The 27,019-nt window shown below is 37.7% G+C and overlaps 1 protein-coding gene across 1 annotated transcript in view; it reads left to right on the top strand.

The window, feature by feature from the left end:
- CNTN1 (contactin 1) overlaps window positions 1-27,019 on the top strand; it is a 255,488-nt gene that overhangs the window by 167,327 nt on the left and 61,142 nt on the right. Inside the window, exons 4-14 of the mRNA XM_075080998.1 lie at window positions 5,337-5,466; window positions 9,350-9,522; window positions 13,824-13,919; window positions 14,737-14,943; window positions 15,620-15,716; window positions 15,871-16,052; window positions 17,233-17,357; window positions 19,337-19,454; window positions 21,066-21,216; window positions 21,711-21,838; window positions 24,447-24,622. Of these exons, the coding sequence (XP_074937099.1) occupies window positions 5,337-5,466; window positions 9,350-9,522; window positions 13,824-13,919; window positions 14,737-14,943; window positions 15,620-15,716; window positions 15,871-16,052; window positions 17,233-17,357; window positions 19,337-19,454; window positions 21,066-21,216; window positions 21,711-21,838; window positions 24,447-24,622 (1,583 nt within the window). The remainder of the gene's footprint in view (window positions 1-5,336; window positions 5,467-9,349; window positions 9,523-13,823; window positions 13,920-14,736; window positions 14,944-15,619; window positions 15,717-15,870; window positions 16,053-17,232; window positions 17,358-19,336; window positions 19,455-21,065; window positions 21,217-21,710; window positions 21,839-24,446; window positions 24,623-27,019) is intronic.

Below are 27,019 nucleotides of genomic sequence, written 5' to 3'. Positions count from 1 at the left end.
CCTTGTAGAAGAGGTGCTCCATCCCTCAGATCATTTTTGTGGCCTCCTCTGGACCCGCTCCAACAGGCCCATGTCTTTCCTGTCTGAGGGCTTCAGAGCTGGACACAGCCCTCCAGGTGGGGTCATACCAGAACAGAGTAGAGGGGCAATTCTTATTGGAGGATTTTTAGAATCAGTCAAAAAGACACCTTTTGAGATGATTTGGTAAGATCTACCAAGATCAGGTAGGGAGAAATATCAGCTAATCAGTCACCCTTTTTTAGTGATCTTTACATTAAAAAAAAAAGCAGGTAATTTCTTGTATTTAAAAGGATTAAAATTCATGTATTCAGGAAAACCAAAGCAAAAAAATGGAAGACATGTTGCCCTGAATATTAGGAGTATGTACATCTCGCATCAAGTCTTGGACGGGCTGGGACTGGGACATGAAAAGTCTAGGTAATTAGAAATTTGACAAAAGCATGTTGTCACAATAGGGATAACACCAAAGCAAGAAAATGCAGCTAATAAGGAATTTTCTGAACAACGAGTACAATCATTCAGATACTAAAACACAGCGTATTTGTTCACAGTAGGGTTTTTCAAACATTGTTTAGCAGGACTGGGTGGGAAAGAAGTTGGGAGGAGAGAAGATGAGCTCTGTGCATGTATGTTCATGTGCAGCTAAACGCTGCTCAGCCTTTCCTAGATGGTGAGAATTTCCTTCACTTTCCCTCTGACCCTGTCCACATTTCTGCCAAAAGGTCATGTATTATGATGTCTACGCTGGAGAGTATTTTCTTGCCACTTCATTTATACCACATTAAGTTTCCTTTTTCTCTGTTTCAGTTCCTCTGATTCCCTTCCCAGTTTTATCCCAAGCAGTTTTCTAATTATGCCGTCAGCTTTCCCTAGACAGATCTAGTTCTTTTCATCATAATGTCCAAGCAGCCCAAGATCACTTTGCCATTCCCACAAAATAGCCTGACACCTGCATCCTCCCTTTTTCACAGTGTCCCAGACTTCATCCCTGGGGTGATCTTACCATGTATCTTCTCCATGTCTCAGAGTCCTGATCCTCAGATCCCGCACTGACCAAGTGACCATACTCTCTCTGACCATACTCTCTCCAACCGTACTCAACTTTTTTCCTACCTGCAGCAAGCACATGTAAAAGACATTTAAAGAAACCTTCTAGTGTCTTGAACAGTGTTTCCCTAAATATGTTTCTGAACAAAAGCCTGTAAGCTAAGCTGGAAAATTACTTAGTTAATTTAGGGTATTTTTAATGTACAATAACTACATTTGGCTTTCATAAATCAGTCTCTTCCCTTCTTCCTACCAATGTTATGGTGCCTTACATCCAGGGCAGGCTTGCTAAAGTCATTCATCTTTCAAAAATCAAGTCAGAATTGTCTTCTGTGTTGTTAAATTTATTCCAAATTTACCTGACATGAATATATTAATGTTGGGGTAGTTACAATAATATATAGGATCAATAGATTTATATAGAATTATATTATGAAAATAAATACTGAAGTAATGAAACGTGCTGTCTAATAATAACAGGCAGTTATTAGACTTCTGGAAATAAGACACAAGAAGTGGGCCTATATGGTGACTGTAATGAAAAGTTTTGCATTGCCTTTGTGCTTATAGATAAGCAGAATTTCTTTATCAAATAGGAGATGGACATGTGAGGCAGAATGAGGGCGCATAGAGGCTGCAAGACCATTTAAGTGGACAAGTAGTTAGGACGTGAAAAGATGTGAAGTGAAGGGAGATCCATGCAGGATTGATAGGAGGATGATCAGCTACTGATTTGTTTTTAATTTTCCTTTTTATGACCTAAGTAATACAACAGGAGTGTGTACGGTCTGGAAAACCTGATGTCTCTACCTTCTTACCGTAGTGTTTACCATGCAAAATTAAGCTAGTTCGTTAAAAAAAAAATTATATGGAAAAGTTGGACATTTCCTATGGAAAAGTTGGACATTTCCTGAATTAAATATATAGAGAGTTAGGATGCACTGAATAAAGCTTTTTATTGTGCCTTTCTTTTCCCTCTTCTGATGACATTTCTTGAGATGACTTGAAAATGACTGCCTCAGGTGGTTTCTGATTGTTATTTTCAGACATCCTTTGGTATCTTTTCGCTGAGTGTGTTGGATATTTTATATTATGATCTCTCACAGGCTTGTGCAGGGACATGAAGGTCCAAAAATATATATAATTTTGTAGCTCATCTGCAAGTAGTGGCAAGGCTTTCAGATATATCTGTCTTAGTCAGTGTCTATCTTTCACATGGTTCAGTTAATAAGACAATGTTTTTCTACCCAAAAGACAGAAGCTTATAGCCCAGCTACCATTCCACCCTTTGCACTGGCACAGGTTGTCAACAGTGAACAAATTCACCTCACTAAACCAGCAGCAATATAGCCAAGAAAGCTGGAGGTGAATAGATTTCCACTCTCTGTAGCTTTAGCAGCTACCTAAGAAGTCAGACAAGCATGAGAGGTGTTGCAGAAATGCCTAGAGGGAGAATGACACTGCCCAGTTGGAGAGAATCACTTGGAGAAGGGGTGACAGGGCCACCTTCCAGCAGCATCAGTTCTTATACAGAAGCCACGATCTCATCAGCTGTGTAGAGATACTCTTGACCTTTGCAAACACTTCCTAATACATTTTAGCACTGTTGAAAAGTCCAAATCTCACTTGCAGATTCACTGAAGAATGCCTTAAATAATCAGAATTAGATGATAGCTTTTGCTCCAATTAAAAATATAAATCACAAGAAATGTACCAGAAAACAGGGCAGTAGGGTTGTTTGAGAAGTCATGAAGTCCATCCTCTAGTCTAAAGCAGGACCAGAACAGATGAAACGTGCTTTTCTTCTCATACCCAGTTTATCTAAAGCATCCAATTTCGTTCTTCCTTTCCCTACTTTTACTTCTTCCCTTTTTCTTGTAGGTACAGCTTCAGTCAACTGATCTTTTTCCTTGTACTCTTAGTCTGCCCTTCCTCACTCTGCAAACTTAGTCAAACAGGCATGGTACTTCACTTAAAGTGTAAATGTTTCTTGTCAGTCTTTTCACAAACCCTTTCTCTTCTCTTTTCTCCGCCATGCTGTTTGCCTGTCACTGGTCCACACTCAGCTTACGACTGAGAATGAAAGGTTTATTGGTTGCCACCCCTGACGTGCAGTCTGCTCATCTTTTTCTGCTCAGCCAGACATCTGAAACCAGATTCATAATAGATTGCAGCAGAAGTGCCATTATACAGCGTACTCAGTAGGTGTGAGAAACAGGCGTTTACCCACTATAATGAATAGTGCTGGCAGCATTAAAAATGCATGCCATGAAATGCCTAAGTGGTCCGTAACATCATTTGGGTCCTAAGGTGAAAGAGTCAGCTGCATATGGTATGTCTGTTCACTGCTAGAGGCCGTTATTATTCTGAATTCATATTTAAGAACTGCACAGAAACTGCCGTCAGGTTTGTGGCTCAGTCATTCCAGGCTCTGAGCAAAGACATGATTCTTGCTTTTTCAGTCTGAAATTACTTCATCTTTTGATCTAGCAATATGTAGATTTTTACATAGTGGTGTGCTGTAAAATATCAAAGAAAGCAGACCAGTTTTGCCTTTCTTTCTAGTTGCTCTTCTTTGCTTCTTTGAAGGGCTTCTCTACTCGTTATGTGAATTAGTTTTTAAAAATGAAGTTGCCTGACCATACTTGTTACAGTGTAACAGTGCCTTCTGGACCTGCTCCTGTCTATAAGGGAAACAGTGATTTATTTTCTTCCTAAACTTGAACTAGGAAAGGAGCTTATTTTTTATCTGTAACCAGTTTTCTGCCAGTGCTGTAATCCAGTGTCTATCGATGAATATGGATTTAGGAACAATAAAAAAGATATCTGCGTAGGATTGTTTTATATATAGGTACGATATTTTAATACTGACGTAACTTACGTTCTTTAGTTATATAGATAGATTCTTCCTGTTCTCTTAGGTTTTATAAAACATGCCTAGAACGTTTTAAAACTACAGGCAAGAATTTTAAGGGTATCAGTACAAAAGCGTAGCTTGATTAGGGACATTAATCTGTTACATTGCCAGTTTATGTCTTGATCTGTGAAGATTTTTTTAAATGTAGCATTACAAGGCATGTAGCAGATTTTTTATGGGCAGTACAGATACTGTTGCAAAATGTTAGGATTTTTCCATCCTTAACCATTGCTTTTGGAAATTTTTAAGCTAAAAATATTGATTGGAAAGTGAACCTGATAGCAGTCATGTACTACTTTGCTTTTGCCTTGAGTTTGCTTACAAGTGTCCATGCTGTCAGTTCCATCTCAGTAGAGACCTGTGAGAACTAGACAGCTCTGATGACTAAAAATTTTAGCTACACTGAGCATGCACCATCTTCTGACAGTGCCATTCTGTACCTAGGGTTCATATTTGCCATTTTCACAGAAGAAAACCAGTTGCATCCTGGATTTGCTGAGCAGAATTTTCCCACAGTGTTCCATCTTTGCTCCTAGTCTTTTACAAACCCCAAAGAGCAGTCCGGTACACTTGGAGGAGATAAAGGAGAAGGAAATGCAGCCAGGGCAGGCGGAATCTGCAACCTTTACCACAGCATCAGCAAATAGAGGCTAAAGATTATAAAAAATAGTCTGTTGTGAAACCTACTTGACATTTATTCACCTTTAAGTGCCTGCCTGTACAAACTTAAATTATTTTTGATATGGGGCTTTTCTAAGATTTTATTTTAGAGGAGAGAGAGTTAACATACGCATATACCTAAGTGTGAAAGGAAGGACAGAAATGGGTTCTGGAAACAATGTAATTCTCAGCTGTGATCGCCAACATTAGTTTTTCTTTGTCTGATGCAAGATTCTTTCCAAATACATAAAACAGTTGCAGCTGATTAGGTTATGAGATAAGAAACACTTTATGTTCAGATAGTTGTTTTGCATCTGGACCTGTTTGATGAGAATTTGTTGGCCTCTGAAATAAGTTGGTTTCACTGCATTCCTAAATGGCATATCTTCAATTCATAATTATCTTCATCAAATTATTGATGATGTCAGCAGAGAAGGCAGAGAAGGTAATTTTACAGGAACATAGTTTAAATTACTTTTGTTCTCAGGGCAGGAAGGAAGCAGGAGTCAGTGAAGGAAGGCCAGCACTTGTATTTCCCATACTGCTCTGGTTTTGTTGATTCATATAAAACTTCAGTTTGCAAGGCTCACTTTCTAGCCTTTGCATTTTGAATGCAGAAGGGGCGATGTAGATTTCATCTTCGGTTTGCCTACTAATTAAAAAGTGATGGATTTCAAACTATGTTTTTCAGAGGAAGGAAACAAAGGTTATGGACCTGTTTTTGAGGAGCAACCCATTGATACCATCTACCCAGAAGAATCTTCAGATGGACAAGTTTCAATGAACTGCAGGGCTCGAGCAATTCCTTTTCCTACTTACAGGTAACCTCTCTTGCTTTGATTTTCGGGTATTATGTCTCTTACTTAGTGAGTGTTTCAGGTTGTAGTATTAAATGATTGACTGTCTTAACAGGTTGATACACTGTCTTCAGGGCAGGAAAAAATGGGGAGATTTGCAATTTTTGAGTTGATTCAATCTGCCAAAATGTCTAGACAGTGTTGAAAATAGTACATTTCCTGTTGTGTTAAAAGTTTTCAGCTTTTGAAAGGAATACTGATCCAGATGCAAAACAACAACAACAACAACAAGAAAAGTGACCTTCAAAAGATTATTAAAAGACTAACTTTCTGCTTAGTTTAGGATGACTGAGGTTCTACTCCTTGTTCTTCTTGATTGAGAAGAGCTTTTTTATCCTATTTTACTCTGAAAGAAGAAGGTCTGGCTGTTTAACCTGGATATTCTGCATCCTATGTTGCTTTTGTGTCCACCTATTACAGAGAGACGTTCATGAATGTACCAGCTATGCTACTGAAGACATGAAAAACTTTCTTCTGGGAAAATGTTTCAACTAGTTTTAGTAGAGAGTCACACATGTGACCTCTTTCACAATAATTGTGCTGTTATTAGCAGAGAAATTCTGTTTCATCATGGGAACTTGGGGCATCCATATGAGTTTATTGGCTATTATTTACTCATTGTGTACAGAGGAATGTACTTAAGGTTGTCATTATTAAGACCATGACTAATTTGCAACCCAGTCATGGACAGAAAAGTACTGTCATCGTACTAAGGGCAGACAAAATTTCTTGCCAGCAAGAGAGATCCATTTAATTAAATTATCCTATGATCTGCCCTGATATTCACTTATGCATATTCCTAAACTTTGGCTTCTAAGACAGTAAAAGCAGTTAAGTCTGCTGGCCATTCTTTTAAATCTGTTGCAATATTGTGGTCAACTATGGTATTCTTCCACCAAAACAGCTTCCCTAGACTTCATTGCCTTTTTTTAAAAAATATGCTTACAGGTTTTCTACATACACAGAACCACCTGTGATTAAAGGATTTGAGAGGAAACTAGAACACCCCTTCTGAATATGATCCCTGCCTCTAGTATCTTCACAAGTTTTTCTATGTGGCATTTTGCTGTTGCACTTGTTTGCTTTCCTCATGGTTGGAAAGGGCTGGAAGTGTGGAGAGATCAGATACACTTAGATTTGGTACCTTTCTGATATACTTACCCATCACTTCCAGTGTGTCCAGAGAGCCCCCCACCCTGTCTGCAAGACTGTGTAAACATAACATCAATAGAGTGATTAAAGGCTCTACATAAATTTTAGCATTCTTCTTCATCTGTCATGGGCTCTGAAAAATCTGAACTAGTAAAGTCACTGTGGAAGAGTTGCCTCGCACCTCCAGAGCTCTTCTGTCTAGGAACAGATCTGACAGTTATTGCCGATAGCTGATGTGATGATAATGGCGATACAGGATAAGGCCACTTTCCTTATGTCCTGGCATCATTATTTAGTCTACCTCAATCTGTTGTCTTCATTTCTTAGCCCTCCAACAGTTCATGAGCCAAAACTATCCTGTTTCAGAGGCAGAGAAGTCCTTCCTGCCACTTTGTTCTTTCTGACCATTCACCTTCTTAGTCTTCTTTTACAAGTTCTTTATTTTCATTGTTTGTTAAGTATTCGTCCACTCTCCCTTCTGTATTTCATGGTCCTTCACCCTTGCTAGAATTCAAATACTCATTTGAGTGTCTGGGAATCTGTTTTTTTCCTGGTCATTGCTGGAGCCTTCAACACTTCTATGAAGAGCAACATGTTTTCACGGGGTCGAGATATGAGTCCTTTAGTCTGCAGTCCTGTCTGCAAATCATGGACCTCTGATTACTGCGCCATTTCTCCCAAAATGACCTCTTATGCAAATGCACACTGGTGATTACCAGTGATCTTTTTCTCTAGCCCTCCAGCCACCTTCAGGGATTTCATAGGTCTCTTGGTGGTTTTACTACGCTTTCTTCAAACACCTTCTCTTTCTGTAGGCTCCCTTCAGATATAACCTCTTGGATTGTTCCTCACTCATCTGTAGATATCTTCATATGCATATTCCTGAAGTTTTACATCTCAGCTGGAAGACACTCAGAGCAGCCTTGGAAAAAGAGAAGAGAGATAGATAACTACACATTTTACTAATACACCTTCCCAATCTGCTAGGCAGTTTATAGGAAAAAAAAATACAAAGACTTGTTCCCATCTCTGAAGAGACAACTTCTTTTACATTTGGTGCGTCTGATTGGGTGTCATGAGGCATCTTACTCTGCATTTTCGTGTATGAGAAACACCATACGTGTGAGAAGTCCAGGTGAACCTGATGAGAGCTGCCCGTGTGAATGAAGTTACTCACAAACACAGCTTTTGTGGAACGGAGGAGCTGCCATTTAAGAGGCAAGGTTTGAGCAAGCAGATCGCATGACTGCCTGATGTGCACTCACTTGAGTATCTTCATTAAGGTTAATTTTTTATACTGCAGAGTAACTCTGTTTTACAAATGAGTATAAATAATACTGTAGTCAGAGAAAAAAATGATGTATCATAGAAATGTGATTGTGTTTTGATTTTTTAATTAATACATTCAGAAGAAAACAGTTTTAATGGCAGGTTTTTTTTTAATTCTTGCTCCTCAGTTACACATTTTGTGCAATGTTTTCCATATCTCTTTCATTGCAGCATAAGCTGTTCTCATGACAGTTATTCCTAGGTATTTCTGAACAGGGGATTTATTGTTTGTAATACAGACATGTAGTATATCTCACAGGACTGAAGTGATACCTCTAAAATCCTGTAAAACCTAAATGCTGTTTACGGCATCTTGAAAATCCTACCATTTCATTATTTATTTTTAATTTATTTTTTGCTAATGCCACTTTTGTTATTGTTTCTTTCTATGACAGTTGCAATTTCAGCTTCCAAATGAGTATTCTGTATATTTCGGTAGGTCTTCAGTAAGGAAGGAGCACATAGAGTATGAGCTCTCATTTTCAAACACTAATGCCTATCTTTGTCTTGTGGCAAAAAATTATTTACACTGAAAGGATTGTATAATCTTTAAACGCATTTAAGTTGCATCTTTCCTATTTGTGCTCAGGAAACGTGCGGTTCCTTTCAAAGAAGGTTCTGGGCTCCCCCTTGTGGGCACAGTATTAGGTAGAAATACAGATATGTATCATGAATATTGGTTCCCACTCCTTGTTCTGTAACTGTTGAAATCAGTAGAAGTTAATAAGGGCCAGACCTGGTCTACTGGGCTCCTCTTGTAGTTCCTGAAGTGAAGGCTACTGTGACTCAGTGAACTGGCTGCAGGGTTTTACAGTAATTAGGTGGGAGAGTCCACCAATTTTTTTTAATGTAGCAGGTAGACCTTAATTCAGGCGTGCCACTGGTTTTGCACAGACTTCACTGGCACATTAGGCTTTATGAAACATTTTGATCCCCTACAACAAGTTCGCAAAAAGCTCTTAAAAATTTCCTTAGTCCATACTTTAAAGGTGCAGAGGGAGCATTTTCTTAGCCAGTTTGGCCTTAGATAACTATTTGAGGCTATGTTTATAATCCCAGTGCTTAATCACTAGCTAGCTCACTCATGGCCAGCTCAAGCATTCTTTACTGCATGGCCAGCAATCAGGTTTTAACATATATGTCACATCTCTGAGAAGGCTGAAGCAGACTGAGGCTGTCATGTGTAAAAGACCTGTGGAGTTCAAATCTGTGGCTCTTGCTGAAGAAAAACTTTAAAGATATATATTAAGTATAAGTATGTTAAAAACTTTCTGTATAGTTGTTATGAGTTATTTTTCAAATCATATTTCTTACCAGGTTTGGTTTTTTGCATCAAATCTTACATCTGGCTTTTCTTTTTTAATAGGTGGAAACTCAACAACTGGGATATTGATTTAACAAAGGATCGCTACAGTATGGTGGGAGGCAGACTTGTTATCAATAATCCAGAGAAATCAAGGGATGCTGGAAAATATGTCTGTGTAGTGTCAAATATCTTTGGAACAGTCAGAAGCAGTGAAGCCACTCTGAGCTTTGGATGTAAGCCGATGTTTATGTCAAAACGCAGAAACGTTACGGTTAGCTTGGAATGCCCAGCGTTTTACACTGCAGTGTCTTCTGCTAACACGTGCTATAGCTCTGTTACTCTGTGAAAACAATCTTAAGTGCTTTAGTCTGCTGAGATCAACAAAAAATAAGATTTGTAAGCATTATACATTCTTAGTGTTCAGCTGATATTTCAACCTGCTCAGTGAATTATGATTAAATTATTAATTGAAGAGACTCATGGAGCCAGATCTTGAGATAATGATGTGCAGACTCTTTTTAAATTGTGGTAGGACCTAAGGGGAAACAGACACAGAAGAAAGACCCAAGTGGGGGCATATGGTGATGAGGTGCTGCTGTCATGCAGAGACAACTGGGATGCCTTTAGGAGGAAGGCATGGCACTCGCTAGTAAAGCATGCCGCCTGACTCCTAGGCTACGGTGAAGATCCTGCTAGAGGACATTTCTGTCAGCTTCTGACAATCATGAACTAGTCTTGTGAATGTGTGCATATGCACAGACTTGCAGTGTCTACAAATACGTGCGTTGTAAAGAACTTACATTCTACATGAAGCGTAATGTAGAATTTTTACCAGCTGAAGACAGAGTTTGGGGTTTTTATTTTATTTTGCCTTAAGATGCTTTTTGCCCTGGATATATTTTTTCATCAGAGGACAAAAAAAGGAATCCACAAAAAAGGGAATCCACTCTTATCTGGTGACCATTCACAAAGCCCTGTGTGCCCTTTAATTCTGACATTAAGTGCTCAGTACCCCTCTTGTCTTTCAGCAGCCTCTCTGAGCAGAATTTACTCCTCACTGTATAAGATCAGAGATTAAGTGAAAAGTTTGGGTTTCTGCTGGTGATTATAATATTGTGGGACCACATATCTCAAGAAATGAGATATCTTTACTCGGCTGTAAGGAGCTGATGAATTGCATAATAGTTGATCTAGTCTTAGTCTGTATTTTACCTGGTGTATTTTCTAGAATGAATAGAAGGCCAGGTTGTTATTTCCTTCTAATGGAGATGGCATCAAAATTCAGTTTACAGGATACCTATTTATACCTAAAGCAGGCATCGGTGGTGCCAGTCCTGAACAACCAATAGGAGAAAAGCTATGAGACAGTAGCTGTAGCTACTTAAAATGAAATCAATACACATAATAGATGAAAAAAGTAGACTCAAAACAGTCTAAGGCATGTTTTCTGCCTACCAGCTCACAGATTGCTTGAGCTGAATGTTGATAATTAGTATACTGGACAGTTACAATGATCAGAACCCTAATATGTCATATTGAACTATTTAAATGAAAATAGGGTAAAGAACAAGGAATAGAAGTTAAAAGATATCTGGAAACTGATAAATACTTGTTAAAAAAATTGTATTGACATTGTTCTTTACACTCTTGTGTTTGCTCCCCTCTGCTTTTTATAATCACCTATAAAAAACATTGCCTTCCACAATCTGTTTCTAAAAAATTAATATAGAAACCATTAGAAGAGTTCAAAAAGTCTTGACCAGCTATACATGAGCAAGACTTTTTATTTTTTTTTCTTACTGTAAAATTTGCTGAAATTATGGAACAAAAGTCACCACTGTCTCATAAACTTCATGTCAGTTAATCCGTCTGAGAACGCTGTCTTAAGTACAGCTCAATCTTTTGAGATCCAGTGCTTTAAAACACATTAAAATCTTTTTTACCTGTTACACGCATACTCCTGAGGGAAGGAATTTTATCCTGTGGGACTATTTAGTGGCTTTTTGGTGTGCGCTGAGCAAAATCAGAAGCTGATATATTTTTCTATTTGTTGGGAAACAGTGTCGGAAGAGTAAAGCACAGCAATTTCATAGCAGAGAGGCTGCAAGAACGACAAGGAAGAGAAATTTCAAGACTCACTAGTGTTAACTGTATGCTTATTGGAGTGCAGTGTTTATGCTCATTCTTTCATTCTAGCTAAAAATGAATGTCTTCCAATTAAGAACTCATGGAATCATTCTTATTATAATTATTGAGTAATAACCAAGTAGTGCTTACGCAAAGAAAACATCAAGACCCAATCAGAGTACAGCACATTTCTTAAGTGGGAAGAAGGTATACAACTACATCTCAATAACTGTGTGACTTCCCTGCACCTGGCACAGACTATTCTATTTCAGTACTTGCATAATCTTTTACGTATAGAAATTGCCTGTCCTATCCCATGTCTTTAAATTTGTGGTGACTGAACTAGAGTTTCAAAGATTATTCAAGAACACTGTAAACAAAATGTCTAGACTTAAGAGATAAACTGGAAATAGCTAAAATAACATAAAACCAATGGTAGGTTTTCTTTTTACCAAGCCCTACACTGCCCATATGCAAAGCAGTATCAAGTTAACAACAGATTTGTTCCAATGATTTTAATTTCTTATTCTTTTGTATTTCTGTAACAGATTTTAAACACTAATCTGTTCCAATGAAGGCAGAAGCGAATAATGGTGGCAAGTTTAAACAATGATCAAAAGGGCTGCAACAAGGGAATCAGATGTTTTCAGGATAGATCAGTCAGTATTTTGAAGATAGAAAGTAGTTGTGTAGTTAGGTCCCTGCTGACAAATGGAATGGGAATATCCTCAAACTACTTTTTATGAATTAGAGAATGAGATTACATGAATAGAGGTATTCCAATCTGTGTGAAGATCTTCCTTGGCTTTGATTACAAAACCTGTCTGGTCAAATAGCTAATTCTTACTAAGTCAGTCTGGTATACTTGATTTCTTTTTTATCAAAGAATAATATCCAAAATTAATTGGGAGCTAGTTGTGAAGAACTGAATACATTCATTGTACTAAGGCACAGGCTAAAATTATATTAAATAATAATCAGAAGTCCTAAGAATGGCCTATTGCAATGATTACCATGTACCATCTAATGAAAAGATCCGGTCAGTCACTGGAAAGATCTATATTCTAATCTGCAAAAAAGATGAGTATTTCAGAAGCTGGGAGACGTGTCTTTCCCTAGACACTGATGTAACCCTCCTAGAGGTTTTTTCCCAAGCATTTGACAAAGTGTAATGGCATTTTCTTCCTAGATTCTTCTAGTCATTCAGGTCTGACAGCTGTGGTTGGACTTGGAGGAATCCTTTACCTGTACCATGTTTAGTAAACATAGCAGTTTTTACAAAGTTAAGGAATTAATTATTTTTTAGATAATGCAGAGTGTCTACTGGATCTGTCTAACTTGTACAGTGCATTTTACAGTAATGAATAGTCTTTGTTTTCTACTTAATTTCTTTTGGTGTGTATCTCTGTCCTGATTTTTCTTTTATTGTTTCTGCTGTCTGCTCTTGAACTTAAGTTTTAGGTAGATCTCAGAGCCAGCCTTGGAAGTTTAGTAGAACTGGGTAGCTGCCTCCCATAGAAGAAAGCTGAAGTAATCTGAATGAGGTTAGCTTAGGTGGTTTCTCTGGTAGAATATTGCATTCAGAGGCTGTGCACTTGGCTATTACTGACGTGCTGTTTACACCTCAGTGGCATTTAGAGCAGAACTCCAGTCAGGATCTCTACAATCTCGCAGCGCTTGATGACATGAAGAAGCTTCACAGGAGACATTCCCTGCCTCAAGATGCTTACAGTTTAATTTCAGACTGGATCCACAAAATTAGAATGAAAAGAATAAGCAAAATGCAATTGTTGACCTAGCAGAAGTTACTCGTGCAGCTGTTGTCTTATCACTGCAGATGGTATTACTGTTCTCCCACTGTCTATGGGATGATATGTAGCTCCATGAAGGACTTGCCTCTTTATCTTTTCACAACAGTCCCTTTACCGTGATGCATGAAAGTTGGTTTAAAGAGCGTCAGCTAAGGTTTCTCCTGGGATCTGTCCCAACCCGCCGGCACAGAAGATGTGTCTGAGCTAACTGCTTACCAGTCCTTTGCTGCTAGACTTGTCAGAGAAGACAGGCAGGTCATTTTAGAAAAGCCACTTTAAGTTACAGTCCATTTCCTTTCTCTTCCTGGGATTCCTTCTTCAAATGTAGCTCACCTGGTTACTCTTGGGGATACAATCCTCACCACTTTTTTTTCTTCTGGCATTTGCGATTATGATGCCTAAAAGATTCTAAAAAAATTCATTGCACTTGGTAATGGCAAAGTTAAAATGAGCAAAACTGGCATTACAGGTCCACAGGTATCTATCTATCTGCCATATATTGTTCTATTTCTATATTAATCTCTACAGGGCTGAAAATAATTTTTAAAATGTAATGAAAAACGCCAGTGTGTGTCCCCCACCTTTCTTTAAACTAGATCTGGATCCCTTTCCACCTGAGGAACGCTATGAGGTTAAAGTGCGAGAAGGTGTTGGAGCAGTGCTTCTTTGTGAGCCCCCTTACCACTACCCAGGTAATTAAGTTCAAAGTGCTTCATTTTCAACTGCTTAAGAGTAGATGACAAATTAATATTTATTTCTAAAAGTTTCCTTTAAGTTTACTTAAACCGTAACTTTTATGCAGCTTGAGAATCACCGTTTAGGTTAGGTTTCTATTTTGAATATATGCTTGTAGTTGACCATATGTAAAGGTTATTGTTAAATTTGCAAAGAGGTTTTGATACTACAAATAAAATTACTCAGACGAATCTGGCTCATAGAGGGGAGACTTGGCCTACCATTCAGAAGACCTGAGTACGTGTCACTGTGTCATCTCAGACTTTCTGCTGGCCTTGGACATCATGAGGGGAGAATTTGGCTCTTAGCATCTCTTCTACCTTGGAAAATGGGATAACATTTTAGTTTTCATACTCTAAGTATTGCAAGGAACTGACATATATTTCTAGTTAAAATATTCCAAGGTTTTGTCTAAATCACAAGACTGGTGAGGGCTTCCCAGCTTCTCAGTTGCATGAGGTCAAGACCCAGCTGCCCATCTCCTCCCACCCCACTCCGGTTCCTGTGGGAAGGCTGTGCCCAAGGGGAGCCGTGTGCACCGTAGCTGGGGCCCCAGTAATCTGCACTCATGGCAGCAGTACCCTGATGTTCAGTTCAGACAGGTATTAGCTGGCTACTGAGACGTATGTTCTCTCTCGCATAGCTGCCCCTCCCGAAGAAAAGATCTATAAGCTAAGAATCAGAGTGAAGTGATTTATCTGCAGACAGTATTCCATGGCTTAAGTAGCTGATAGTATTGGCCTTTAATATTGACTAGAAAATATTTTCTTCCAGATGATCTCAGTTATCGCTGGCTTCTAAATGAGTTCCCGGTGTTCATTTCTTTGGACAAACGACGATTTGTGTCACAGACAAACGGCAACCTCTACATTGCAAATGTAGAAGCATCAGATAAGGGCAATTATTCGTGTTTTGTGTCCAGCCCATCAATAACAAAGAGTGTATTCAGTAAATTTATTCCGCTTATTCCACAGTCCGATCGTAAGTACTTATTGGAAATACTATGCACATGCAGTGTTCTGTTTGTATTTTAATTTTGCTTATTCATAACTACTTTCAGCTCTGTGAGGAGAATTATGTGGCAAGTTATAATGGCTACTGCTCAGTGTTACTGAATTTGGGTAATTACAAATCAGTGATCTTTGTCCAAATTTTTCATCACCAATACTCACACTGAAATCTTCGTCCAGAAGAATTGCAACAGGAGTCCCACAGGGATCACCAGTAGGTAGATTTGATGACATTTGCATCCCTGTGCCCTCATTAAGCTGTAGATTTGCTGGCTCTAGCTCTTCATACCCTTACGAAGATAATATTGAGCTTAAATTCAGAATAATTCAAAATATTCCATCCAGTAAAAGAATTCGTGGACACTCAGGCTTTTGGCTACCCACACGCACAGTACCTCATCACACTTCAAATGCAAGTAAATGAGTTTATGTTAAGGCATTGTGTGGTAAAAAATGTTAACCATTACCGTCCAGAGAAAGATAACTAGTTGCTGAGTAAAATCAGACTTCGTGAATGGCCAGGCTATTTCTTCACCGTAAAGAATTTCGTCAGGAATTTTAAGAACAGTTTTCTTGAACTGTGGAAGTTTTAATAGCTGTATTTGCTCCTGTCATGCCTTTTCTGAGAATCTCTTTTTTCATGTTAGGTGCAAAAGTATATCCTGCTGATATCAAGGTGAAGTTCAAGGACACGTATGCCCTCCTGGGGCAAAATGTGACACTGGAGTGTTTTGCTCTTGGGAAGTAAGTATGTTTTAAAGTTATTGTAGAGCACTGTTTGCTTTCATATTCCAGGGAATGAAAATACATGTTTCATCATCAAACACTTTTTTGTAGTCTGCAATTTAACAGCCAGTTCTTGAACATGCTGATTTGTTCTTTACTGTACCTTTTCAAGTCCGGTTCCTGAACTCAGATGGAGTAAATACCTTGAACCCATGCCAGCCACTGCAGAGATAAGCATGTCTGGTGCAGTTCTTAAGATCTTCAATATTCAGTATGAGGATGAAGGACTTTATGAGTGTGAAGCTGAAAACTATAAAGGAAAAGATAAACATCAAGCAAGAATTTATGTACAAGGTAGGTAGAACAGTTTTATTCTTCATGATCTATGTTGCTTTTACTTATGTTGGAAGTATCTGTGTTCTCACACCTGATGTCAGTACTGACTTATTGCATCATCCTGACACACTGCTGTTCAAGATAACAGCAAAATGAAAGCTTGTGCACTGGATGCCAGGCATAACATTTGTATATTAATTGACAACTACTCAATTTGTCTGGTTATGATAGCTGTATATACACCTTAACAGCAATGTCTGTTAGTATTAATATAATTATGCATAATGGAAATTAAATACATTTAGAGTATTTAAAGTGAAAAAACCATCCAGGAAGAAAAAGAGACCATTAGATTTGTTACGCTGTCTTGTTTCCTCATTTCATTTGACTTTTCTAACTGGCTTAGCTCTTTTGTTAGCTACAGTCAATTCTTTATTCCTTCAGCCTGTGTCCCTTCTCCTTATGCATGTAGTTAAATGAGGGAACCAAAAAATTGTACCTTATTGCTCATAGCGGAATCATCCCAAGTAACCTGACTCCTTGACTGAGATTTATGCCACAAAACTGACATGAAAACATCATTCGTAACATCTGAATTACGTTCAGAAGATTTCTGTCTCTTTCCATTGACTGTACAGAACGTTTCCTGAGTTCAGACCCTCAGTTAAGTGCTTGAACTTCAGTGGGATATATTCCAGACTGGTGTGGGAAGGTTGTTACAGGTTGCTGTAGGTAAAGCTAATAAATAGATTTGTTTGCTTAGTAAAAGGTGGGACATTTTCAATATTAATTTCTTAAATATCTTCCCTGGACCAAGAGAATATTTTCCTTGGAGGCTTTCAGTACATAGATGATTTTGTACAATTTCATGTCATTTAACTGTCATTTTTATGGTGTTACTGAATAATTTCCACAGGTCAGTATAAGTAGTAGCATCTTATATCTTTGGACATTCATGAAGCATTATTTCAATTCCATATTTTCTTCTCATAAAAAATAGTTTGAAGTTATTTTGCGTCTATGGGGTAAGACAAGAATATCTTCATTCTTTCTTGTGCTGGTGTGTTCCTGGGTTATCATCGTTGCTTTGTGTGGCCTCTGAAGTATCATGGAAAAAACAGTGGAATTAATATATTTTAATGCTAATTAAATATGTTATCTGCTGTATTTACAAGGCATCACATTTTTTATTCTTCAGCCTCTCCTGAGTGGGTAGAACATATCAATGACACAGAGAAGGATATAGGCAGTGACCTGTACTGGCCTTGTGTAGCTACAGGCAAGCCTATTCCAACAATTAGATGGTTGAAGAATGGTGTCTCGGTGAGTATATTGCCATAATTAACGCAGGATTGGTTGTTTACCTGATGGAGGTGATTTTTTGAAGCATGCGTTATTAAAATGTTAAAAGAAAATTAATTGTAATGATAGAAATATTTGCTGATTTCACTTGCATTAGAGATTAAAATATATTTTTTTAAGTTTTATCTCAGTCTTCTCTTCAGTTTTGAAATGCATTTGTTCAGGCTATTTACTATTCAGCTCTGAGTTAAGAACTTGCTTTTTTACCACGTTTGGGAGGTGGATATCCCTTTTTCTCCAGGCCTTTGTAAGTAAATGGTATGTTCTTCTCCCTGGATAAAAAATGTCTATCAGCTTCTCTCTAAAAATAATCCTTTTTACCACATTAAACGTGAGTATGTCTAAAAATGTAAGAAAAAATTGAGTCAGTAGAGACAAAAGAGAAAGGAAAATTTTTAAATTATCAATGGTGTTCCTATATCATGTACTTTTTCACTTTTTTTTCTAGCCACATAATATTGCAAAATTCCATTATTTTAGGTGATATCAAGTTTAGATGAGTACCATTTGATAATTTAAGTTTATTGCATTGGATATTTTGTTTAAACGGAGTAGATTTTCTGTCCAGGCATTTCAACAACGTAGTTAACATCCATTGCTTATACTGTGCGTTAAGCCGTTAAAGAACAAAGAGACTAGAAGAGGGCACAATGTAACGCTGCATCTGTTGAGCTGTGGTGACACTGGTCTTGGCATGCAAACAAAAAAAGACAATCAGGCAGCGTTGTTTTGGCTGCGTATCTTAAGAAAAATGTGGGAGTTTGGAGAGAGAACAGGAATATCACCATCTGCCATACGGAGATGGCTTAAACCAGAAAAAAACAATGCTGTTTTCCAGCTTCTGTAGTTACTACAAACAAGTAATTTAGCAAGTGAATTGCTTGATGGTCCCCACTGAACTGGGCTTTCACTGACAAAATCTGCAAGCTGGATTGCAGGAAGCGGTGCGTAAGTCTCCAGTAGTACACCAGAAGGTTAAGCTGTGTGTTAATATTATGACATGACTTCCAAATGGAAAATAGCAAAAACATTTAAATGGCCTTGAGAATATAGCTTCTTTCTAAATCAGATAATTTTGTATTAGGTATTTCACTTAGCACAAAACAAAGATTCCTTGTAGAAAATCCGATTCAAAGTTTTTCAGTAGAACAGTACAGGGAATATGATTCCTTTAATCTATCCTTTTTCAGATAAATAGTATTCTTTTAATCTTCCAATACTCTGTGCACTCCAGTTGTCTCATGTTCAAAGTTCAAAGCTTTTCAAATTCATTTTCCCTGAAAAACAATTTATTAACATGATCTTTCAAAAACCGATCAACATCTATTTGTAATTTACAAAATCTCACACCATTTTGCATTTTTATACACAGTGTTTTAGAAATAGATCGAGTACTTAATTTTGATTTACCAAATTTTCTTTTGATATTAAAACAAAGTAATAGAAAATAGTTTATGCTACCTCCTAGAAGAATCTTCTGAAAAACTACCTCATTAGGACTTGCTTTGACCTTTTGCTGTTGTAAAACAATGTGCATATAATATCATGTACTGAAAACTGTGCATGGTGAAACAAAGCTGATGTGCATAAAATGAACTTAATTTCTTGTTTCTTATTTCTAAATCAGTAGTGTTTGCATTGGTGTGGTAACAATGGACTGAAGAGTAGATGTGTCTAGTGCCACTCAGCTATGAATTTTCCAGAAAAATATCAATCGACACCAAATCTTTCTTTAAAAAAAAGGTGAACACATTGTCACAAGGACTGAAATGTAATATGGATAAAATAAAATCTCATCAGTGTCTGAATGTTGTATGAGGGACTGTCTTCTGAACACTGTCACTAAAAAAAAAAAAACCAAGAAATGTAGACGGGTGTGAGTTCTTCAGCATATGTAGTCTATATTAATATCTTGTTGTTTTATTGATTCTGTGTTTTAGTTCCGGAAAGGCGAACTAAGAATGCAAAGTCTGAGCTTTGACGATGCCGGCATGTACCAATGTATAGCAGAAAACGCGCATGGAATTATTTATGCAAATGCTGAACTGAAGATTGTGGGTCAGTGGGATTATTTGCTCTATTTACTATTTCAGGTTTGAGTAAGGTAGCAGTCGTATTTGCAAGCATTGTTTGGTAACAGATTCCTGTGAGGATAAAGCTAAGAACCCTCACTGAGTCTAGGTGAGGTGGGGTTTATTTGAGTTCCCTAGGTGGGTTTTGGCCACAACTTGAGGAATCAAGTTACTAATTTATGGGGAATGTTTGCTGTATTATTTCTGATGTTTGCTTGCTGCTGTTACCCCCCACAGGAGCTGCCAGTGCAGAAATTATATGAAGTGTATAGAGTTGCTAACTACCCTCTCAAGCTTTCAAAACTGGTTGGGAAGTCTAGTCTTTTTGATCACCTATGCTCACTCCCCTGTGAGGCAAACTCTGCTTATTTAGAAACCATGTTGTCAGTCACCAGGCCTTTGAAGCTCTTCCTCTTCACTCTCCCCTCGCTTTTGCCTTCTACAACCCATTCAGACCAGCTGCAACGTTTGTGTGCAATGTAGCTGTTCCATTTGATAGCTGGATATAGATATTAATCCTTTGTGTTTTTCTGAGGAGCACCTGTTGAAAGTTTGCCTTTCAGATCCAGGGTGCTCAAGCTTAAAACAATTGCTGACATTTTTACTGATGTCATTGAAGCAGGAATACTGGCTGTATGACATGGCTTTCCTAGGAGATTTCCCTGCAGTAGCTACCCTGGGTTCTTTCCATCTCACACTTGCCTTCAGACTTTCCCAAGAGCTAAACTCTTCTTGACGTCCCCAACCCATTGCATGACAATACTTCGTCCTTCACTGTTCTTCCATTACTATGTACTCACTACCAGCCTGGACTGCCCAGAAACAAGCACTTTTTGCATTTACTTTTTCAAAATTCATTGTTGGTAAGATGTTGATGTTTATGAGAGTTTTTCTCTGTACTGCTGTAATAACCCTATTTCCTCAAGCTGTGCACATACTTGCTGGCATGATTAGCAACGATGGTACCCTGAAATGCAAAATAATTAAAAGCATTTTTTCTTTTGTTTGGTTACAAATAAAGAGAAAATTAGTAAGCAAAGGTCTGACCTCAGACACGTAAGTGTGGTGCTTGCTACAGTCATGTCTCATTACTCTTGTACATCTGCACCTAAGGGCAGTTGGCCAAACAGAAAACTACAAAGAGGAGGAAGGGCACAACCTTAAAGTTGCTAGAGGGGAGTTAAAACTACTGAAAAGTAAACCCAACTATTATTTGAAAGTATGATCAAGTGAGCCACTTTTTACAGAAGTTGGGCTCTAGGAATCTAAATTTTATTAGGACTCCTCAAAAGGCCTTCAAAAGGGAGGAACTTTCTATTGATTTCTGGGCACTTTGATCTTGTTAGATTAAACTTGGATGGAAGTTCAGAAGTCTCTGGAGTAACACAACATAGAACTACATAATGATTTTTTATGTTTCTTTTAGGTCAGCATCTACTTCTCACCATACATCTGTATTGTTAATACTCCTCACTGGTCTGAATAAAGGACACTTGCATGCAACTCAATAGTTCTGGCATTTATCTTCATGTTGCTAACAAATTGTGTTCTGCAGAACAATCACTAATGGCAGCACCTGTGTTAATTTTTGCTCCAGCTTCACCTCCTACTTTTGAACTGAACCCTATGAAGAAGAAAATCCTAGCAGCTAAAGGGGGCCGTGTCATCATTGAATGCAAGCCTAAAGCTGCTCCTAAGCCAAAATTCTCATGGAGCAAAGGAACAGAATTGCTTGTAAATGGGAGCCGGTTAGTATTGACTGTTAGCGGACACTGTGAATCTTAAAAATTCTGCCTTAATGTTTCTATCTCTGCTGTAGGCTAGTTCTCACTTTTGCAGATTTCAGGGGCAGGAGAATGTGTAATTTCAGGAAAATTATATGCCAAAATGTTACTAGCAGTGTGGCTCCAAATAGGTAGCAGGGTATCCAGCTTTAACCGGTCTGTTTGGTGCTGTTGCATTTCAGAATTGAATTGGATCACAAACCTGTAAGGAAAATATTTGAATTACTCTAAGAAAATTAAAGTACACTTGCTTGCTCCAGCAATGGAAGGTGTCTAATCATGCCACGGTCTATTTAAATATTTTTTACAATAGGAGTGTTTATAAATGCAGTAGTTAGATGTAAGCTTCCAAGAGGTGTTTGTGGTTTGTCCTTTCACTTACTACAATTCTACTGAAATTATTGCTTTCTAATATAAAACCCTAATTTCTCTTGGTTTATATTTTGCACTTTCAATAGCATACGTATCTGGGATGACGGAAGCCTGGAAATTATCAATATTACAAAGCTGGATGAAGGTCGCTACACCTGTTTTGCAGAAAATAACCGAGGAAAAGCCAATAGCACTGGTGTTCTAGAAATGACAGGTAAACCTTTAAATTACATTAGTTTGTTTCAGTAGAAGTCCTTAATTCAAAATCACTAATTTTTGTTCCAGGATTGCACTACTTTGGCAAGCCATTTTATATCTTTCTCATTAAATGAGCATTTAATTGCTCATTAAGCAATGAATTGATGCTTTTAAAGTATATTGCTCAGTAGAAACCAGGTATGTTTGCACCACTTCTGAAACTGTATCTCAATTTTCAGTGTTGATTTTTCCATAAGAGACTACTAAACCTGAACTATTAAATTGACACATTTTAATGCATTCATTCAATTGGTAGCTTACTGCTCAATCTAAGGTGTGATTCTGGGGCCATGAAATGGGACCTTCCTTAGGTTTTCTTTTCTCTTTTTTTTTGGTGGAGGAAGAAAGTTTGAGAGACCATTGCAGGTAAAGAAATGTGCATTAAATTTGTGAGATAGGGGCATATGGCCATATGATTACACTACTAGATTTCCTTCCTTTATGGGTATTAGTATTTACTGACAGAGTACTGTATCTTTAATTGTGTATTTTAAATCTGATGTCAAATAAATAAATAGCTGTAGAATACAGACAGGAAAGATGACATTCATGAACAGCTGTGTCTATCAAGTGTCACTGATAGTAGAAGAGTCATGTATAAAATATATTTTTTAATGTTTGTTCCAGAAATTATGCTGGATGTGACAGCTCAATGCCACAGTATTGATGTACTAATGTAGGAATTAATCTGTATCATCAGATCATGTGAAAGCAGTTTTCTGGCTGATCTATATAAAATTTCTTGTACCAAATGAATTGTAAGACTTTATTTTGGTTAATCAGATTTGTTTAATGTTTGCAAGTTACTTTTTATCACCTTCTGCAGTTTTATATGTCTTAATATTGCCCTTAGGCATTTCATTATTTTGAGAGGTTATGTACGTAAATAACCAGTCCCTTAATAGTTCTATCATACCTTCTAAAATCAGCAAGAACATTTGCATACTAAATTCACACAGTGAAACACTTAAACCATATGTTTATAAACCTTATCAACTAGGTGTAAAGAGTTTTAAAATTTTAGAGAATTCTGCTCTCATTCATCTGAAACAGAAAACCAGAAGACGGAGACATATCCCTTGCACCACAGCAGAAACAGAAGGGTCAGGTGACATATTTCAAAATCATTTTCACAGTGTGGACAATAATGAGTGTTGGCAAAGGATACTTTCAAAATGGTATTCCCAAGCCCACCGTGTGGCCCACAAAACTTCTCAGACGTTGCACATGACTACAGGAAATCAAACAGTTAAATCTGAAGCTGCCAGGCTCTACAAAGTCTGACGGTTTTTCCCACACACTGTTTGTTCACTGCCACTGGACCACTCTTTCAGCAATTCTTAGCTGGTAGAGTACTTTATGTAGCCATTTAGAAAATCACTGATGGTAGAACCAAATGCTGAACATACAGGCATAATGCTAGAATGGAGCAGGTATCCTAAGTGGGTGGCTGTAACGAGGGCTTTAGAGATCAGATGTTAACGGGTTGCTCCAGTGCACTCTGAGATACTCCATTCTGCAAAAGCCAGTAGTTGTGCCTTCTCATAGTCTCAGTATTAAGCAGGTTTTAGATTACTAGAGTAGGGAGAAAGTTTCTCTCCAAGGCAGATGGACAAGAAAAGTTGGCTCTATCGAGGACTTTTTGCTGTTCTGTGTATTGTGGGGTGTAGTGTGTTCCTTGGAGCATGCTCAAACCTAGGTCTTAACTAGGAGCAATAGCTCTTATGGCTATTGTCTTCCAGGTTTTGGTATGTACTCCCACTCTCATATAGTTGGGAAAGATATTATTTGTCATGGCATGAGGAAGACACCCTATGACTTTTTGTTTTATGATAATATTTGAAAGAAAAGGAACAGGTCTCAGTGATCCAGTGAGTCCCTTCCAGAAGTGTTGCAAATTTGCCACGAGTTTGATGCATGTACCAAGATCTTTAGCAAGTATCATGAGATCTCTGCCTTCTTTTTTTTATTTTGTAATAATAAGAGGCATTACTGAGGATTATATAGCTTTCTTCCTTTTGTTGTATTATTTTCGCTTCCTTTCCACATGTAGCTATTTGCATAGTTTGTTATCCATCCATTATATTGTTTCTCAGTAGATAAATTAATATCTCAGTCCCTGCAATGCTCTAATGGAAATCCGACTCAGCCTGACAACTGAGTAGAGCTTTCCATTCAGTAAAGAGACAGGTTTTAAAGCATAAGAAATATTACAATTAAAACAAGAAATGCAACACAAGTCACCTACAATTCATCATCTGTCTTCTTTCTACCTGAGATATAGCCAGTGAATAAAAATAGCTTTACATAGTCAGTAATGTGATTCAGAGACTGAAACATAGCCATTTTCAAAGGGCAGCTAAATAGGAGTTAGACATTTCAGTTGTAAAAGGTTTCCTTTGTTCTCTTTAGTTTGGTCCTTTGAAATGTAGCTGCATGAATAACATGTAAACCAGAGCTTGAGGGAGCAGTTTAATGTATATTCAAACAGTTACGGAGCTGAGCTTACATTTGGATCAACATTTATTTATTGGGATTTTCCATGTTTGCTGTTAACTTCACAGAAGCTACAAGGATTACTTTAGCTCCGTTGAATGTTGATGTCACCGTTGGAGAGAATGCTACCATGCAATGTATTGCATCCCATGATCCCACGTTAGACCTGACATTTATTTGGTCTCTAAATGGCTTTGTAATAGATTTTGAGAAGGAGCACGAACATTATGAAAGGAATGTTATGGTAAGATATTATAGATCCTTGTTTAATACGTGAAAGCCTAGTTTTCTTCATTGTGAAAAGCTGTGTTTTCTGTTTTTCTATTGTGTTGGTTCAGGTCTAGAAAAATGCAGTAGGCTAAGAACATAACATAAAATTACAATTTAGACACCTTACAGACATGTAGACACTTGCAAGTAGATACCTGAAATCAGATATCTAAACTGACGTAAGTATTTTGGTACCTCAGTTACATCCCACTCTGATTAAGAGTGAATATAGCTGGTAAGTAGGTAGCCTGATCATAAACAGGGTGCAAATTATCTTGAAAAGGTGTGCATATGCATTCCCTTTTACTTACCCATGTTTTTCTAATCAACATTGGGATTTGGCACAAGACTGGGCCAGATGGTGGGTAGGAGTCAAACAGTCTGTAAACACCGAGCAAGAAGAGTTTGTGTGAAAGCTAAACAAGTTAATACAAAGGCGCTCATTTTGGCACATAGAAAGAGGAATCATAGATCTTTCGTGTTTGCATCTATGGTTATCTTTTTACAGTCTTCTATGCGGCTTATTCAAAACTAATACCTCAAGCAGAAATCCCTTCTGGTTATGTCTAATCACGTGCTAATTTACTTAATACTCAACAACAACCTCAGAGTGGTTGCCCACATGTGTATATATTTATTCTGTTGTTCTGGGTTTAAATGATACAGAAATCCTCAAATTTAAATACCTGGTTTTTGTGCTCCCAAGAGGAACTTGGATATGGCGAGAAAAGGCTGCTAATGGTGTCTGGGAACACCAGGGGCCATGTTCAGTTTCAGCTCCATGTTCAAAATGATGTACCATAAAACAGTTCCTCCTGCAGAGTCTTTCTCCTAAGCTGGCAATATTTTTTGATTTTCCATGGACCAAGAGATTCTTTTTCTCTCTTTCTTTTCCAATGTCTGTTTCAAACGTAACTATTCTAGTCTGCTTTGGAACAAAGCAGTCCTTTGAGGAGTCAGAGTTGACTCAGCCTGCTCATCTGCTGAGTTGTAAACGCCCCTAAGAAGTCACACAGCCTTTTTTCAGTGAGAGAACAAGTCCTTGTCCAACCAACCAGGAGTATGCTAAAATCAACTCAAAAGCATTGAAACCCAAAGACATAAAGCAAGCCCCTTCTGCCATAAACCTCCCAAAAGTCTATGTCCACGCTTAGTAGCAGGGTACTAAGCAGTTTGCTGTGTTTTTTATGTTGCCTCGGGAATTTAAAAATATGTAGATCGACACTAGTACACTGGCATCATTCAAAACATTTCCTGGATGTGGCTATTAAGCCACTCTTTTGCTAGATTTATATTTACACTTCGGTACTAATCAGTGCATAGGAGTACATTGAAAAAGCTTGAATCACCTGCTAATGGCATTAGTTTGTCCTTAGATAAAGGCTGGAATCAGTCTGAGTGTCAGTGAAAATAAGAGCTTAAAGAGTAAAACCCCATTAAATGTATTCCTTGTCAAAGAGCAAATAAAACCATTCTGTTTTTGTCAAATCTTATTAAGTTGTTTGCTTTTAGCTACCTGACAGAAGTCACAAAAAGAAATTGTGTTCCATGGAGCAAAAAATCAGCTGAAAGTGTTGATGAATCAGTGATTTTGCTGTAGAAGGAAGGTAAAAATGCCTTTACCAGAGGACTTTGTAATGCAAGACTGTGTAATGAAAGAGAAAGGAACCTGTTCTCCATCTGTTGGTCATATGTTGAACAAAATTTTTTATATCATTGACATACACTTTTGGGTTTTCCTCTTAATAAAAATAGAAGGAAATTAGATTTTGTTTCTTTTAGAGGAAATCAATTCTGAAATGTAATCCCAATTTTAGGGCACTTTCTAGCAAAGCACTTCAAGTGAACAAATCTGGGGACAAATAAGGGCCTCAGCAAGTGTGTAAGGTGTAATTCTATGTAAAGATTGTCATAATATTTAGGTTCCTAGCCACCTGTTTCATCTTCCAGATAGCCACTGGTCCTGGATCTCCCTATCCCAAATTCTCATGAACGCCACAATATTTTAGACACTTTATTGAAGTGTTTTGTTTTCAAAACAATTTAGCTTGGTCTGTACAGACCTTCTATGGTCTGCAAAGAGAGGGAGAGAAAGAGGTGGTTTGCTTCTTGTGGGTGTCGCATCTTGTGCTGGAAGAGTTCCTCTTTCAAGAGATTATAGAGATGGATACTCCATCCAGTGCAGAAGTAGCTGAAAGTAACTAACTCTTAATTCACTTAGACAGTTAAAGTTAAGTAGATTAGATCCAAACATCAATTAATTTATTTGTCAGTGTGTAACTCCATCTTCCTGAAGGGTATTATTTCATTTGTTGTGTTCCTTTTGCACTTGATCAGTACTGGTAGAATTATTTTAGCAGGTGCAGCTTCT

The sequence above is a fragment of the Phalacrocorax aristotelis genome, chromosome 1 (assembly GCF_949628215.1).
Source record: "Phalacrocorax aristotelis chromosome 1, bGulAri2.1, whole genome shotgun sequence".
NCBI lineage: Eukaryota > Metazoa > Chordata > Aves > Suliformes > Phalacrocoracidae > Phalacrocorax > Phalacrocorax aristotelis.
The sequence above is the reverse complement of the archived record's forward strand: the minus strand, read 5'-3'. Positions and strand labels throughout refer to the sequence as shown.